The sequence below is a fragment of the Populus trichocarpa genome, chromosome 10 (genome assembly GCF_000002775.5).
Source record: "Populus trichocarpa isolate Nisqually-1 chromosome 10, P.trichocarpa_v4.1, whole genome shotgun sequence".
Taxonomy (NCBI): Eukaryota; Viridiplantae; Streptophyta; class Magnoliopsida; order Malpighiales; family Salicaceae; genus Populus; species Populus trichocarpa.
Window position 1 is genome coordinate 13,945,518 of NC_037294.2, and position 17,714 is coordinate 13,963,231.

Consider the following 17,714-nt stretch of genomic DNA (forward strand, 5'->3'; position numbering starts at 1 on the left):
GTATTTATCGTAGCTTATAGTTAATGCACATGCATGTCTCCGATCGAAGGTATACTTGTAAATATCCTAAACTTTGACTAACATAAATATAACGAGTCTTTAAAGATTAAAAAAAAAAAATGATGTGATGTTAGCATAACGTTTCATTTTTTTTCAATGATTTTTATTTGATTTGATTTTTGTTTTTAATTAATATTGTTTTGGTATTTTTATATTATTTTAATGTGCTAATATAAAAAATATTGTTTAGAAGTTAATTTTTTTAAAAAATATGTTTATGAATAAAAAAACATTTTAAAAAATAATTATTACTATATTTTCAAACACCTAAAATAAATAATTCTCTAGTTTTCATAACTTAATCCTCGACGTTTTAAAATTCTTAACTTGATATTTTTTGTGATGTTAAGACATCTTGGTTTTTTTCTAAACTCCTTCTGTGCTGGTTTTTAATTAAACAGGTCAAAGGGTATCTTAAAAATTTAGAAAAAAAACAACAAATGTTTTAATGGAGCATTAGTCAACAATAGTCAAAGGACTGAGTTATAGATTTCCAATCATGAGGGGCTAAGTCGTATGGGTTCAAAAACCATTAATGTTATTGAATATAGCAAGGAGTGCATACTTGGCCATCAATGCTACCACTCCCCTCCATAGAGAGAGAGGGTGCTCCTCTTGACCAAGAACAGTGATTTTACGGATTACTATTTGTCAAGCAATTGAAATCTGAAATGAAGCTAGCATCTTTTTACGGCAATCCTATGCATCAATGCTGCCTACATTTTCTTTATTTCGATAGCCCTTCATGCCTAAACTATGGCCTATAGTAATTTACAAGGAGAGTAGTCCTAGCAAGACCACATGCAGGCTAATCACATGGCTCGAGACAAGGATGTTGGTTTCTTTTTGGAATGAATAGTGAGTGAATTTGGATTGTGTGAATGATCTGATTCCTCTGTTTTTTTTTTATATGGTTTTAATTTCTCTTACAGGAGACTCTGGGTGGCCTGATATTAATTAATTCCTTTTTTTAAAAAAAATAAAATGATTTGGAGTAAATTGTTGTTTGATTCTTGTGTTTTTTAGTTAACTAGTTAATCAATCCCTTTGGCTTAAAAAACCTATATCAAGTTCTTATATTTTCATATTTGGTGTCTTAATTCCTCTTCAACTTGCTTGGACTACATGTTCACATTGCCTTTGTAAGTAACTGTGGTGACTGGTGAGCATGAGCAAACCTGAGATCTCGTGTTTGCTATGGACAGAGTAGGAGACAAATCCGAGATGCTATTTTTTTTTTAAAAAAAAAACAATTTTTTCCTTCTATTTTTTTTCATGACAAATTTTAATTTAATTTAATTTACTTTTTTACTTTTGATTAGAAAAATGTATAAGCATGATTGATTAAGATTAATTTTGATTTGAATAAAAATGATTAGCTTTTAAAAAATGATTTCAATCATTATTTATCAAACATATTTCTAATTTAACTATCCTTGTCATAAATTACTTATAAAAAATAACTCAAAATTAAAAATCATAATTTTAAAGTTACGCCAAATGCACTATTAATTAGTTTTTATTTACCACCCAAGACCAGGTGTTTTGTCTATTGGCCATCACGTTTGTCTCATACATGTCTCGATTAATTCAAGTGATGCTAAATATTAATAAAAAAAATTCAAGAATATACGTGAATGGCTAGATCAGTGAGATCCATTATCAGATCTCACGATGAGATCAGGATTTAATGATTAGTAATTTTCTTGAAGTTTTTTTTATCATGTATTCAGTTAAGGTTGTTGCCCTTGAAAAGTTATAAATTAGAGTTTTTAAAAACAAAATAGAAAAACATTATAATATAATTTTTTATATTGTTAAACACTTAAATATTATAGTGATATCTAAAAGGTATTTACGTATGTAATAATGATTATTTTTCAAAAATTATTTTTAATATTAATAGATTAAAATGATTTGTAAATATTAAAAAAATATTATCATTATTTTTAAATAATGTTTTTGAAACGGCGCCATAAAAATTGATGACTCCGGCGATTAGCCCATCCATTAATCCAAAGATTTGACATCCAAGAACAGTCCAACCACATAATTTTTTTTTGTAAAGGTAGTCCTCCAGGCCAAATACCAGGGACCACCTAAATAAATAAAAATTACAATTATTGCCAAATTAAGACACGTACACCACCCCCATCTGTGTATAGATAGCTGCAGAACACATGCAACCTCCTTCTGGACTCTCTTGAGTACGTGTCAGTGTTCCACTCATGAAAGAAAAAACATTTATTTAAAATTTAAAACCCTAAAAAATGATCTGTCTGCTGTTCTTGTTACCCTCTTTTCTTCTAGCTTCAACCTTCAACTATCAAGACTATCAACTGCATGCTGCCCTAGTTCCATTTTAGCTCATTTTACCTATCAAATCCAATGAAAGTGGAAAAATCGTCTTGCTAAAGAAGGCATGAACTCATTTTTTATTTTTATTGTTCCCCTGTTATTCACCCAGCTCCAAGCCCAAAGTGTCATCTTTGGTTAGATAAACAAGCACACACTCCTTACTTCCTAGTAATTTTATAACACTCTTGTACTTCATTGGGTTTGTGTGGTTTGGTCTTATGACTGTAATTCTTGCTTTCTAACTTCTATTTTTTTTGTTCCCGAGAAAAAAAAAAAAAACAAAGGTGGGATGGCACAAAAAAGGATAGATTTTTTACAGAAAGGGAAATGTGGGTATTTGAAGAGGTTGCTTTATAGAGCCAGCAAAGCTTCTCCCTTTTCTTTCTCTAATTGAAAAGGTTGTCTTTTTAAGCAATCCCTTTTGTTTTTCTTAGTTAAGTTTCGGTGAAGAAGTGAATTTTTTTTTTTTAAAAAAAAGAGCTACCTCTGCTTGGTAGAGGAAAATGTATAGAAGCTGATCTCTGGTACTTAAAATTTATTTGAATCTTTCACCTTTTATTTTGTTTATTTCTATATTTATAACATGGTATTTTGTTTCTTTAATTGAAAGATTTTTGGGTTTTTAGATTAATGGTATTACAGTTCACTTTTTATCAGCAAAACACGTTCCATATCCCTGTAATTGTGGCGTTGGCTACTTTAGTGTCTTGATCTGATCTGCATTTTTGTCTCTGCTAAGAAACACAAAACCAGACATTCTTGCTTCTTCCTGGAATTTCACATTCTCTTACTAGAGCTGGCAGTTTATGTTTTAACAGATTATGAATCCAATGTTACATACGGTTTTAGCTAGGCTCACTTTTGGTGCTTAACTGTTTTAACTATTTAAGGTTTACAGTAGAGCTTTTGGTCTTCTAATTATAGATTATTGTTATTTTTGTTATGCTGGTTGTTCACTACAAATGCAACTTCCTTAAACTGCATGCTTAGTTTAGATGTGTTCATTTTCTGCTTGATCTTAGTTTAAAACTTGCTATTATTCTCTGACTGATGACTGTAGATCAAGTTACAAAAATTGGCGGTTGATTGAAATTTTTTAATTCCAGTGTTGAGTTTTGGAATTTTCATGCGAACGGGGTTGGCGGGTTTGATATATTCTGGGAGAACCATTGATATCAAGGAAGCTATGTTTAAGTTGGATTGCACCGGATATAACCATAAGCACTTCGATTTTTGGGGTATGATATGCTCCTGAGACAAAAGAAACCAGTAACTTGAAGGTCTGAGGTCCAGACTCCGGTGGTTAAGATATTGGAGTGGAAGATAATGGCTTCTGGAGAAGAGAGGCGTCGGCGTGATAATCTTGTGCCTCTTGCTGCTTTGATCAGCAGAGAAATGAGGATCGAGAAGATGGAGAAGCCAATTGTCAAATATGGTCATGCAGCCCAGTCTAGGAAAGGGGAGGATTATTTCCTGATTAAGATGGATTGTCAGCGGTTACCAGGGAATTCGTCATCAACATTTTCTGTGTTTGCGGTAATTCTTATTCTTATTCTTTCAACTCCTATCATATCTCAATACAGAGGCGGCTTAAAGTCAATAAGAGGATAAAAAATTATAAACGAGATATTTTAAAATATTTAAGAAATATTTTATTATTATTTTTTTATGTATATTCGACAAATAGAGTCTTAAGCAATTTTTAATTGGAACTTTTTGTTAAGTGGGGTAATTTTTATTTCATAAAATATAATTAATAAATATATTTTATAAAAAATAATTAACAAGTATACTTTGGAGTATTTTTTTGTTAAGTGAGGATGTCGGGTCATTGACCAAATTGCCTATATGCACTAACAGGCTCTGCTTCAATCCTTGGCGAATGCAGTTTCTTTTGCATTGTCGTGGGTATGAGGACACGGTGCACCAAACTTTGGGTTGGGTGATATATTTCTATGCTGTCCACTTTTCAGTGCTGATTTCTCTGTAAAACCAACTCTAGAAGAAGTTTTGGAGTTGGGGTTTTCATTTGTTATTTTATCTATTTGATTGATGATCTAATATTCCAAAGAGTTCTATTCTGTTGTTGACCAAGGGCAATGGTTGCTTCGAACTTAACAACTTTCCCTTTTCCAGTCCCTGTTATAGTAATGTATGTAAAGTGGAAAACTTTGAATGACCTCCTTTAACAGAGTTCAGAAACAAACAAAGTATCTGTAAGACCTGAATGTGTTTTCTACTGCTATATCTTTCTTGTTCGATAAGATGGTCTTCGTTCTCTCCTAACTGTCAGATCTTCGATGGGCACAATGGAAATGCTGCAGCAATATATACGAGGGAGAATTTGTTGAATCATATTTTGGGTGCTATTCCTCGTGATCTTGGACGGGAGGAGTGGCTTCAAGCTTTACCCCGTGCTTTAGTTGCTGGATTTGTGAAGACTGATAAGGAGTTCCAGAGCAGAGGCATGGGATTATTTACCCCGATCCTTCAGTTTTTTTTTTTTTATCCTTTCTAGGTTTCCATTTTGTGCATTTAGGTAACTCTGATAATTTGTGTTTAAATCTATGCTGTGCCTTTCTTCAGGAGAAACATCGGGTACCACAGCAACATTTGTAATAGTTGATAGATGGACTGTTACTGTTGCTTCTGTTGGGGACTCGCGTTGTATTTTAGATGCTCAGGGTGGTGCTGTTTTCTCCTTAACTGTTGATCACAGACTTCAAGAGAACGTGGAGGAGTATGTGTCTATTCTCAAGACCTTATTCATTCTAAATATTTGACAGAAGTATAATCTATTCTACAATATCTGCAGGAGGAAAAGGGTGACTGCAAGTGGTGGGGTAGTTGGAAGGCTTAGCACTGTTGGTGGTGTTGAGGTGAGGTGCTTTTAGATTTTGCACGTTATTCTTATTACAACTGTTAAAGTCTCACTGCTTGTCATTTAAATGAATGTTCTTTCAGGCGATGGTAATTTTGGTATATCTGTATATATATTTTGCTAAACCTTTAAACGCTACAGATTGGTCCACTTCGCTGTTGGCCTGGAGGTTTATGCCTTTCTAGGTCAATTGGAGACATGGATGTTGGAGAGTTTATAGTTCCTGTTCCATTTGTCAAACAAGTGAAAGTAAGAATCATTTTCAGTTTACTTCTACTAAGTATTTTTTAGTTGTTGAATGTATTGTACTCTTTTAATTATTTTCTTTCTCCGAATGCAAAAGCTGTACATTAATACTTAATGTCTGTGCTGTCCCTTAGCATGAACTCTAATTTGCTCCATTCCATATAAAGCTATCAAATGCAGGTGGGAGGCTTATAATTGCTTCTGATGGCATATGGGATGCTCTATCCTCAGAAATGGCAGCAAAATCTTGTCATGGTTTACCAGCTGAACTTGCTGCCAGACAAGTAGTAAAGGTGATTAACATTCTTTTCTGCAGCGTTTCTCATTGCAAGTCTTGGTTCAATTAGAGTGCCCTTCAAATTTTCCAATGCAGTTTTAAAATAATACGTATGCTGATATTATGGGCAAAGCTGACTTGAAGTAGCATCTTGCTTTTAATGAATGCTTGTGCTATACTAAATGCTCAAATTGCTTTTTCATTTTATATGTTGTTCTTCAGGAAGCATTAAGGACAAGGGGACTAAAGGATGATACAACCTGCGTAGTTGTTGACATAATTCCTCCTGACAATTCAATTCCACCTTCAACTCCTCCCAAGAAACAGAACAAGCTAAGAGCCTTGTTGTTTAGGAAGAAATCCCATTTTTCTGCCAGTAAGCTATCGAAGAAGCTTTCTGCCATAGGAATAGTTGAAGAACTGTTTGAAGAAGGGTCAGCTATGCTTGCTGAAAGGTTAGTGCTGTCATTTTTGCATGCATTTTTTCACATTGATTTCCCCCCTGCAATACTCCACCTTTGTCCTATTCATTATACATCATATAGTATGAAAAGTAAGTTTTTAGCAGAAGGAGAGGAAACATGCATCATTTTCTATCAGTTTCATATTATATGCTATCACTGTGTTAACTCCTTGACGATAGCAAACAAACTCAAGTGATTTTTTATTAGGAGGTATAATGTGCACTCCCTCTATGAAAGGACAATTGCTCCTGACCTACATGAGCTATGAGTTATGACTAGTCCGGGGGGATTTTGTCTTTGAGTTCCAGTTGTTTATTGTAAATTGTGAACGTATTTTTTGAAGTACCCCTTAACTGTTCCAGTTGTAATTTGTCATTATTTGGACCTGAGTTGATTTTTTTCTCTTCGTTCTATCTGTATGTATTTTTTTTTGTCATCTGTGTTTTAAACATTGTAGAAAAGTGATTTAAGGTGCAAGCCTCACGCTTTTCAGCCCTTGGCTATTGTGGCAATGGGATGGGAATTTGTTAGATTTAGATTTGAGCCCTAGCACTAAGAAGAGGAATGCAAGTGTTAAAACAGTTTCTTTGAGTTGAATTTTGTAATTTGTCGCCTGGTAATTTAATTTTAATTAATAGCAGATAAGAGAAATCACAAGCCTTGATCATCTCTGATGAATCTGGTGCGCAGTGGCATATAAAACAATTGGATATCTTGAATCCTTTTTACTTTGAGTCAATGCTGATAATTTTCATATCTCTCTAAACACAGTTTACTATGGAGCATGGAAAATTTGTATTGTTACCCTAAAATGTATAGGGTAACAAAACACCCCATAACATCTAGTTTAATTTGTTCAGTTGACGTGTCAGTGGGGTTATCCTTGTTTACTGGTCCATGTTGTATCATGCATACTTGAAATGTGGGAGCTCCGCGCTTGTCTCAATGTCTACCTGCACCTTAAGTTGTGTCCTGCAGACTTGGGAATGGAAATTTCTTACTGTGCATCTAACTTCTTATTTTTAATGTGTTCTCCAGATTAGGGAATGGTGATTCCACGTCGCAATCAACATCTGGTCTTTTTACATGTGTTGTCTGTCAAATTGACCTTGCTCCAAGTGAGGGCATCTCGGTTCATGCTGGGTCTATCTTCTCCACCAGCTCAAAGCCTTGGCAAGGGCCTTTCCTCTGTGCAGACTGCCGTAATAAGAAGGATGCCATGGAAGGAAAACGTCCAAGTGGAGTCAGAGTGGCATAACTCTTTACTGTCTCACTCACTCACTCATTCTTTCTTATTTTTTTTTTGGTAAACGACATTTACCTAGGGCAGGCAGTTGTTTGAATCTTAGTACGGTGGCGCGGCAAATGTATATGTAATATGTGCCTATAATGTAAAATTAGCCTTAGCATTTAAAGGAGGAGTTGGTTTAAGGAGCACCTGCCTGGAGTTCCAAAAATGCTGATATTCTGCTAGTAGTGAAAGCTAATCAAGCTGAAGAGTTGGATTATTTTTAAGGCTTGCTATGCTATCATATTCTCTGTGCCTAGAGGAGTGGCCATTTTATCACCTTAGTGCAGGAGAGGGGTATTCAATTTCCTATCGAGTTTTCATGACATCACAAGGGTGCTGGGAAAAAGGAGCAATGCTGTTCTAGACTGAACTTCGTAAAGGACGACTGACCATAGGTTTTTCAAGGTTGGGCTACTAAGGTTCCCTTAGATTTATGACAAGCTAGGACAAGGTTACATAGACACGTCCATTTTTTCTGTCACAATGACTGTTGAAAAGAGCAGGAATTTTCAAAGAGCCTATAGCTCAACCAGTACCCATCTCTCCTCGTTGGGGGGTCTTGGGTTAATTTACGTTGCCCTCGTGCATTTTTTTTTAATAGTCCAAATCCAAATGCTTTGAGAAGGAGCGGGTTATTTTATAGTTTCCATCTAGCAATTCATTGTGAGAATTTGAACGCTGATTGGCCTCAAAATTTTTGCAAATGGATCAGAAATGCGTGGATGATCTAAATTTTCTGATCAGGGTTAGAATATCAACCTGAATTTTAAAGCGCAATTATACTTGAACAGCAAGGATGGAGGAAGATGGCCTAACAAATCTGTGTGGTTCCCACCCACATTGGAAGAAGTGGAACCCCATCTCCATCAAATTTCGATAGAAACAAATTTCTCACAGACTGCCATTATTTTAACGCCTCAAACAAGCTCAAGACTTTCACAGAAGCTTTGTGACGGGCCATCCAGTCTTGGCAAATTAAGGGGAGGAACTAACTTCCTCGTTTAAAACAGTAGGGTTAGTTTTATAATTACTGGTTCCCCAAGTTCAACTTGTTTCCACGAGTCTTCCAGGGGACAAGACATTAACCAGTGTCACAAACGACTGTTACTTTGGACAGTTGTCTTGATTCTGGTTACTATTGACTTGAAAGGAGACTTGGATTTATTGTTAATGATGTTGTAAACCGTTACCTCTTCACTGGACAGCGAGGGGAAATTCGAATGAGTCATGGCGAGAACAGGTATGATACCTACCTACTGCTTATATTTTCTACCTTCTTTGCTGGTAATACAGCATGATAGTACTAATTACTATTGATTAATGACAGACTAATTGTCGATAATGCAGCTGACATCATAGATAGGCTAGTACTTGGATATGAATATGATGGCCAACGTAAATGGCAGGCCTGCAGATTGACAAATTGGTCACAGTATATGAAACACTCCCACCCTATAGAAGACAGAGCAGTTGGCCATTGACTAATCTTCTCGTACAAGAGAACATTGCCTGTAATCTCTGGTGCAGTAAGACCTTTTCAACTCAAAATCACATCATTCTAGGACTTTAGAACTGAAAGAAATAACAATACATTCCATACCTCGTATGCAACACTTCATGAGATAATGCGGCATATGTCATATATTTTAATATGCGGTGAAAGCCAATTAAGACATCACTTCAATTTGCAATCAATATTTTATAATTTGAAAATAACATCGTACATCAAATGGATATAGAGTATGAAAATCAAGTAAAAAAAATGCAATTGACTCTCAAAATTACCAGGTTATGTCCCTTGTTTAGAGGTTACTATGCTGGTCCTATGTTCTGTATAGACCTTTACATTCTTGTTTTTTTTGACCTGTTTCTTTAATCCTATATTCCCAATGAGTCTCCACAACTTGTTAATCCTCAAAATACCCTTACATGTCGGGATTTATTGTCCGTAATTTCAACATTCTTAGTAAATCTATTTTATAGGCAGACCAAAAATATGAAGCTTGTCAGCCTAGAAACTGGTCCTGGCCCTAACATAAGCTACCCTTTCCACGTCCAGAATGTTGAGGCTGACTCTGTGCTATCCAGGCTTTGGTGTTGTGTGAGAGAAAAAGACCTATCTGTAAGATTACCGTCAGTCATTGTTGCATTCAAACTATCTCTTATTCAAACCAATCCTTTCGGTTAGTTGACTTTGAGTTTTTCAATACCAGTTGCTTTGCTTCACTCCTGTTCAGAGTTACTCTTTCGACCAGTCATTTCTGAACTTTAATCCTTAGTCCTTATCATGCTGATCTCCACTTATGCACCAAACCATTTACTGTTGATTACAGAAAATCTCATATTGCTTGTGCATCAAACGGCACACATTATTCTTTTGTTGCGTTTGTCCTGCAGAAAAGAGCTTGAATTCTTCATGAATACAACGTAAGGAGTGCCAGGAAAGAGGAAGAGGAACTCAGTCAAACAGTACAAAATGTTGGCTACGAAAAGCTGTCTAGAGAAGGATTTCAATGAAATGGGATATGAATGGTTGTGAGGAGTGCCTGGAAAGTGCTGACCAAAGTATTTAGGAAAGGAATTAAGAGGTATTTCTCATGCGTTCTTTGTTTCATACAAGCTGCAACAAGCTAGTTCGCATCAGGTTAGTTGGAAAATGCAGGCATGACTTTCTCATGCGTTCTTTAAAATCTAGGGAAACTAGGTGAAGTGTAGTAATCGCTGAAAGAAGTTTACAAGGGGATGTGCTACTCTTTACGTTTTATACAGATCACGCGCAAGGGTATAAAGCTCTTGCATTTCTTAGGTAGCTCAATAAAGTGACCTTCTACAGGGAAGGAAGAGACTGCAAGGGAATCGAAAATCTTTCACAGTTTTGAACACTTAAGAAATGCTCTGCCTTTTCATTGAATTTGCATATTCCCAAATGGACTTGAAATCATTCTTAGTGGAAAAAAAATTAAGTATTTCTAGCATTATTATAGGTTCTTTGAGAAACAATGCCTATCTTATAGTCCAAGAAACCAAGAATTGGACTTAGCAGATGATGTCTCTCTGTGAATCAAGCTGATCTAACAGCCGTTCTGCTGCTTTCGGACAAAGAGAGTGGATCCATAGCTCAACTGGGCAAAAGCAAGTAAGAATCTACACTGGGACAATAGGCCCAGAATACAAACACCATATACAAATAAACCCCAACGCTGTTTATGGTTAAGCCCACCTTTGTCCTTTATTTTTTATACCACCAAGCCTAGCTTCGGAGTTTTCTATAAATCTTAGGGTTGTCTCCACCCCCCCCCCCCCCCCCCCCAAAAAAAAAAAAGTAACGGTGATAGTAAGAACTATATATATATATAACTTTTTGAAAACCACTTCGTTTCGTTTCTTCTTTAAAGTTTTGGCAACTTGACTGTCGTCGTTTTAAGCGAATAGTTTTTTTAAAAAAAAATGAAAAGAAAGAATAAAAAATCATCGAGGATACCAAAATAAGTCCTTAGCAATCTCCCGCGCACGACGCACTGGTTTGGAATGGAGTTACAACCTTGTCTTGATCATTGGACCAGAAACGAGCTTCTTTACCGAGCTGAAAAATAATGTAATTTCATGAACAACCTTGCAGCCCGGTTGACCGTCCCACTGAAACAAACGCCTTTGACGCTCTCCATCAATTATTACTATAGCCCCACTCAAATGCTGTGCCCTACCGAGCAAATTTGAGTAGAAGTCGAAGGCTCCATGGTCCATCCCCAACCCCAAGACAAAATTCTCCTTCCAATTTTCTTATACTCGATTGCATTGGAAAACGAAAGCCAGTAATCGATTGCATTCAACATCGGAGACATGAGAAAATAAAGCTATCGGCAAACTGCACATGTATTCAATATTTTATTAATGAATTCCTGCCTGCTTCGTGCAAGGTGCAAGGAATAGTGTGCCAGTCTACCGTAGTTTTAATATACGGCCTCCTCCTATCGATTACACGGATATTCAAATAATAAAGCAAGAAATGCCGGTCTCCGAGACAAATTGTGCCCTGTTTGTTTGTTTTTGCTAGTATTCTAATAGCATAAGCTAGACTGGCATGCAGTGAGTAATTCTGGAAACTCAATTTGTTTAATAATTTAGTATGTTCACTGCGTTATTATCCAAGATTCAAACTCTTAAAAGGGTATAAAAAATATTGTATTGTGAATATATTAGTCAGTGTACATGACATGTCGAAGATTCAATTGAAAGGGGACTTGTTCTTACCATACCAAAATTAACCTACCGCGATATTGCATGATTGTAGAGTGGAAGGGATGCATTTCATCGATGTGCAAAGGAGCCAGTCGTTAACGCACCACGTGGCAGGAAGCATAAACTAGAGAGTGGAAACCCGTGGTCTAAGCAAGAGATGACCAGCAGACCGGTTTTTTGCGAAAAAGATGAAAAGCGAAAGCAAAAGCAAAAGCTTAAAATGGCAACAAATTCGAAAACCAAAGCCAAGCCAAAGCTGCGCTCTTTATTCGTGCCGCTGCTAGCTTAACTTGTGCCCTTTTTTGAATCGAAATCACAATATTACCCCTACCTTTCTTCCATAATCTCATGACTTCAAAAGAAGACATGCATTGATGGTAACAAGTTAAACAAAAAGATGAACCAAATAATTCCTGTCTTGTCTGTCAAAAGCTGTATATGTCCACAGCAAATTGGTCATCTACTTGCTGGATAATACGGACAACTTCCCGTTTCAGTCAAAAAAGTTGAGAGCTCACTCTACTCTACTGGGCTACTAGCCACTTAGAATTAAGAAAAAATTAGAGTGTTTAAGAGGGCTGTAGTGTAATTATTTTTTAAAATATGTTTTATTTAAAAATATTTGAAAATAATTATTTTTTATATTAATATATTAAAATGATTTAAAAACATAATAAAAATTAATTTTAAACAATTTTTTTCCAAAATTTACCCCACTTTCATTTGAAATACAATATCAAAGGGGGTTAATTTCAGTGATTTCATGCCTGCTATGATAAATAGTTATTTTTAAAGTATTTTTTATTTTGAAAAGATTTAAAATTATTATTATTTAAATATTTTTGATATTATCATGTAAAAAATAATATAAAATTATAAGAATTGTTTTAATTTAAAGCAAATAAAGCTTTTTAATAATTCTTAAAAACATTTTTCACACGCAAAACAGAAAACGTACTCCAGTAAATAGCAATACTGAAAAGGTAAAAGCCACGCGTGTCAGGATATCTTGCAGGTACGGATTACGGAAGATAACGATTAATAAATCATAACAATACAAAATCAGGGCTTTTTACCATGATTGGTTATTGTTTAACAGCAAGATATTGATTTAGATGGGAGAAATGAGAATTTAGCTCAGGTCTTCCATTCTATTTATTTTTATTTTATTGGTTTTATTAACAAGGTGGTATATTTATATATTGATTAATTTTAATATTTAAATATAAAAATCACAACATGATCTATTTGTGTAATCTTAAATTTCAATCATTCTATATATATTTTTGTTTTTATAGTGCATGATGGTCTTTTTTAATATTTTTTAATTGAAAAATATATTAAAATAATTACTTTTCAGTTTTCAGATTTTTTTAATATTTTTAACAACAACACATTAAAATTACCAAAAAAATACTAAGAAAAATATAAATTTAATGTTTTTAAATAAAACACACTTTTAAAAAACATTGAAAAATAGAAGATATCACACTTGCAAACACTAAACTATGTATATTAACTTAAAAATCAAAAGGGATTCTACAAACTTCAACATTAATAAGAATAATTAGTAAGCAGTTACTCCAGTTTAGCCATTGTAATTGGTTTGAAGTATAATTAATAAAATTAATTTACAAAAATTAACTCCAGAGCGTTACTCTAATAGGAATAGAAGTGCAGTGAAGTCTTTTCAATCAAAATTTAACCTTGCAGTACATCCGTTACATGCCTTTCAGTTCACTCTGCTTGTTTGTTCCATCCACCTCAAATCATCTCTAGTAGAAATGAAGATTGTTAATTATTAGTAATTTAATTTACTTGTCATTTACTTAAGGAGGTAACCCCTTCACCTCTCCATTAATCACACCCTCAACTCTCACCTGTCTCCCTTACAAGCTACAAACAATCCTCCTCACTCCCCTCACTTGCTCCCTACTCTCTCTGCTCTTGCAGATCCTCAACAATGGCACTAGCAAAACCCATTTTTCTATTTCCATACATGACAACTTTCTTCTTAATATCTCTTCATTTCTCTCTTCTCCAAGCTTCTTCCAACCCAGATTCAGAACCTCTTCTGCAATTCAAAACCTTGTCAGACACAGATAACAAGCTCCAAGACTGGAACTCCAGCACCAACCCATGTACCTGGACGGGCATTGCTTGTCTCAACGACCGAGTCTCTCGTCTTGTCCTCGAAAACCTTAACCTTCAAGGCAGCTCTTTGCAGACCTTAACCTCTCTCACTCAGCTTCGAGTCTTAAGCCTCAAAAGAAACAATCTTTCAGGTCCCATACCTCAAAACATATCTAACCTCAGTGCGTTAAAGCTTCTCTTTTTATCTCACAATCACTTCTCTGGTACCTTCCCTGTTTCTGTCCCCTCTCTTTCTAGACTTTACCGTTTGGATCTGTCTCACAACAACTTCTCCGGTAACATTCCGGTGATTGTCAACCGTTTGACTCATCTGTTGACTTTAAGGCTTGAAGAGAATCAGTTTACTGGGTCCATTTCTAGCTTGAATTTACCAAGCTTGCAAGACTTTAACGTTTCTAATAACCGGGTATCCGGTGAAATACCCAAATCTTTATCGGGTTTCCCTGAATCCGCTTTCGCTCAAAGCCTCCCTGCTGGTCTTTGTGGATCCCCGTTACAGGCTTGTAAAAGTTTAGCTTCCGACCCGACAAGACCCGGATCCGATGGGGCTATAGCGTCTCCATTGTTGCCTGGAACTAACCCAACAAGCATAGTTTCTTCAACACCAAGCTCAGTAGTAGCACCAAACAAACCAACAAACACTAACCACAAAATCAGCAAAACATCAACCAAAATAAGCCCATTAGCCCTAATAGCCATTATATTAGGGGATATTTTAATTCTTGCCGTGGTTTCTCTCCTTCTCTACTGTTACTTCTGGCGCAACTACGCAGCCAAAATGCGAAATGGGAAGGGCTCAAAGCTGTTAGAAACCGAGAAGATTGTTTACTCTTCGAGCCCTTACCCGAACCAGCCGGGCTTTGAGAGGGGAAGGATGGTGTTCTTTGAAGGGGTGGAAAGGTTTGAGCTTGAAGATTTACTTAGAGCTTCAGCAGAGATGTTAGGGAAAGGCGGGTTTGGAACCGCATACAAAGCAGTCCTTGATGATGGGAATGTGGTGGCAGTGAAAAGGCTTAAGGATGCTAATGTTGGAGGGAAAAGAGAGTTGGAGCAACATATGGAGGTTTTAGGGAGATTAAGACATCCTAATTTGGTTAGTTTTAAGTCTTATTACTTCGCTAGAGAAGAGAAGTTGCTGGTCTATGATTACATGCCAAATGGGAGCTTGTTTTGGCTTCTTCATGGTACGTTGCATTACGTTTTTGCTCAATTTTCTCTGTGTTTCCATTACCATATCGTTTCGGTTTCTCTGTTTCCTTTCTTTAGCTGCTATTGTTCTTTTATTGTTTAGATTCTTTTGATGATCGTTCTTGATTGTTTGGGGCTCTAGGAACTGCTTTAGATTGTGGACCATGAAAAATTTACAAATTATTTTGGGATCATGCCCTGGTGGGAAGGGAGAGTGCAGCCAGAGGAGTCCAACACGCGGGGTAGGTTTTAGTAGGTATAGGTTGGTTTTTAGCGGGCCCCTCTGAATTTTTTCGCTTTGTTTAGATTCTTTTGATGATCGTTCTTGATTGTTTGGGGCTCTAGGAACTGCTTTAGATTGTGGACCATGAAAAATTTACAAATTATTTTGGGATCATGCCCTGGTGGGAAGGGAGAGTGCAGCCGGAGGAGTCCAACACGCGGGGTAGGTTTTAGTAGGTATAGGTTGGTTTTTAGCGGGCCCCTCTGAATTTTTTCGCTTTGTTTTTTATGGAATTGGACATCTGGCTGATAGTATGGGGCCTGATATGCTGTTGTGCTTGTGCTACCACTGCATTGGAAGCAGACCTCAGTCGAGTAGTTTTGATGAATTCTTTCTTTCTTGGTAGTAAATCCAATGGTTGCAAGGCTGGCTCTCGCCCCTGAATAGTAAGGTGTATTTGGGGTGGGGTCCATGCATAGTTACTGTTATAGCCATTATTCATGACGGACAAGGGAGCAGTTATAAATATTTGACAGAAAAGTTCAGCTTATGAGCTTGATCGTGATTTGGGATATAGCAGGAGTGGACAACACTACAGATAATTGTGTTTTCTCGACCATCCTTTTCCTTTTGGTCTGTTTCCTTTTCCAGCGAATATAAGACCAAAAATTAACCTCGTTAGCCATTAGCCAAGCTATACTAGTGTGTTTTAGGGTGACTCAAGAATCTAGTGTGTGAGTATAGGTTAACGGGGCAATGATTTCTCTTATTTTAGGCTCTTTAATCACATCATAACCATGACCTAATGTCACTATTGGGTCGGTGGTTTAGATCAAGCCAATTTTAAGATACTCTTGGACCCAAATTGTTCGGGACTCTTATCTCAAACATCTGATGCTGACATTACATGAGGGAGACACCCCTGAATGATACACAACCCAACTCTTCTTGTTTAGTGTAAAATTATTAAATTTGTGGGAAAATATGCCTAATTATGTATCCCGACAGGTAACAGAGGACCAGGAAGAACCCCACTGGACTGGACTACTAGGCTAAAAATAGCAGCTGGAGCAGCCCGTGGGTTAGCATTTATGCACAACTCATGCAAAGCTCTTAAACTCGTCCATGGTAACATCAAATCCACAAACATCCTTTTAGACAAGGCAGGCAATGCCCGTGTCTCAGATTTTGGGCTCACTCTCTTTGCATCTTCTACTAATTCTGCCCCAAGATCCAATGGCTACCGCGCTCCCGAAGCAACATCTGACGGTCGAAAACAGACCCAAAAATCTGACGTGTACTCCTTTGGGGTTTTGCTATTGGAGATTTTAACAGGGAAATGCCCTTCTATAGTGGATTGTGGTGCTGGGCCTGGAAATGGGTATGGTGGGCCTGTGGACTTGCCAAGGTGGGTCCAATCTGTGGTGAGGGAGGAGTGGACGGCTGAGGTGTTTGATTTGGAGCTGATGAGGTATAAGGATATTGAGGAGGAGATGGTGGGCCTACTTCAAATTGCATTGGCTTGTACAACTCCATCTCCTGATCATCGGCCTAGGATGGGCCACGTGGTTAGGATGATTGAGGAGATACGCGGGGTCGAAATGTCTCCATGTCACGACACCTTTGACTCTGTCTCTGATTCTCCTTGCTTGTCCGAAGAGACTAGTGGAGCTGGCCAGTGATTGAACAATTTGTCGCAGAAGGAGAAGGGCAGTTTATTCAGTTATAAACTAAGAGTACTGGGGTTTGATGTAAATCATGGTGGGTTTAATTTTCCTGCATTATTGAGTTTTGCCATGTTATTTTTTTTGTTAGATTCAATGAATCGGAGGATATGTTTCTCTTTAGGCCGTTTATGCTAAAAGAGCGGCAAAGAGTTGATGAAATTTGTTCTACCAATGATGTTCTCGTAATCATGAAATTGATCACTTAGACAGGGATGGCCAATCCCCTACATTTCTTTAATCACTAGTGGCCTCTTATCTTGAGGCGATTGCCATGTTCATCTGCATAAAGCCTCTTATCTTGAGGCGATTGCCATGTTCATCTGCATAAAATATTCATGAATGGGAGTATTTAATTGTTATATCCTGGACAGAATCTCTTTTCTTCTTCTTTGGGCCATGGAATCTTAATTTTTAATCATTGTGGAATGTGCACTTCAATTTAATCATTCTTTTCTGCTAATGGTATGAGGGCTTGGTTTGAAAACTGCATTTCAGACCTGAAGGTAAGCCTACAAGATCGAATGGAATCAATTGGTAGTAGACGTATGGGGCAGGCATTATTTGGTTGATTGTCAGGGCTTTTTAAATGCGCCCCCCCCCGCCCCC

General features: G+C 36.7%; 2 protein-coding genes across 5 annotated transcripts; both read left to right on the forward strand.

Annotated features, from left to right (window-relative positions):
• Positions 1-2,261: 2,261 nt before the first annotated feature.
• On the forward strand, positions 2,262-8,175 carry LOC18102562 (probable protein phosphatase 2C 15). Of its 4 annotated transcripts, none has more exons than XM_024609844.2 (10): positions 2,262-2,816; positions 3,525-3,954; positions 4,279-4,326; positions 4,712-4,883; positions 5,005-5,158; positions 5,234-5,297; positions 5,441-5,548; positions 5,713-5,838; positions 6,045-6,277; positions 7,325-8,175. In XM_024609844.2, exons 2-10 carry the CDS (start codon positions 3,745-3,747, stop codon positions 7,542-7,544), a joined length of 1,335 nt encoding a protein of 444 aa, XP_024465612.2. In that variant the 5' UTR covers positions 2,262-2,816; positions 3,525-3,744; the 3' UTR covers positions 7,545-8,175. The 4 variants fall into 4 exon arrangements, with proteins under 4 accessions (XP_024465612.2, XP_052312102.1, XP_052312103.1 ...); XM_052456142.1 differs by having other exon boundaries at positions 2,262-2,751; XM_052456143.1 differs by lacking the exon at positions 4,279-4,326.
• A 5,404-nt stretch (positions 8,176-13,579) lies between these two features.
• Positions 13,580-17,280, forward strand: LOC7475575 (probable leucine-rich repeat receptor-like protein kinase At1g68400). Its single transcript, XM_002314812.4, has 2 exons — positions 13,580-15,154; positions 16,390-17,280. The coding sequence occupies exons 1-2, from the start codon at positions 13,780-13,782 to the stop codon at positions 17,061-17,063; spliced, it is 2,049 nt and encodes a 682-aa protein (XP_002314848.4). The 5' UTR covers positions 13,580-13,779; the 3' UTR covers positions 17,064-17,280.
• The last annotated feature ends 434 nt before the right edge of the window (positions 17,281-17,714 follow it).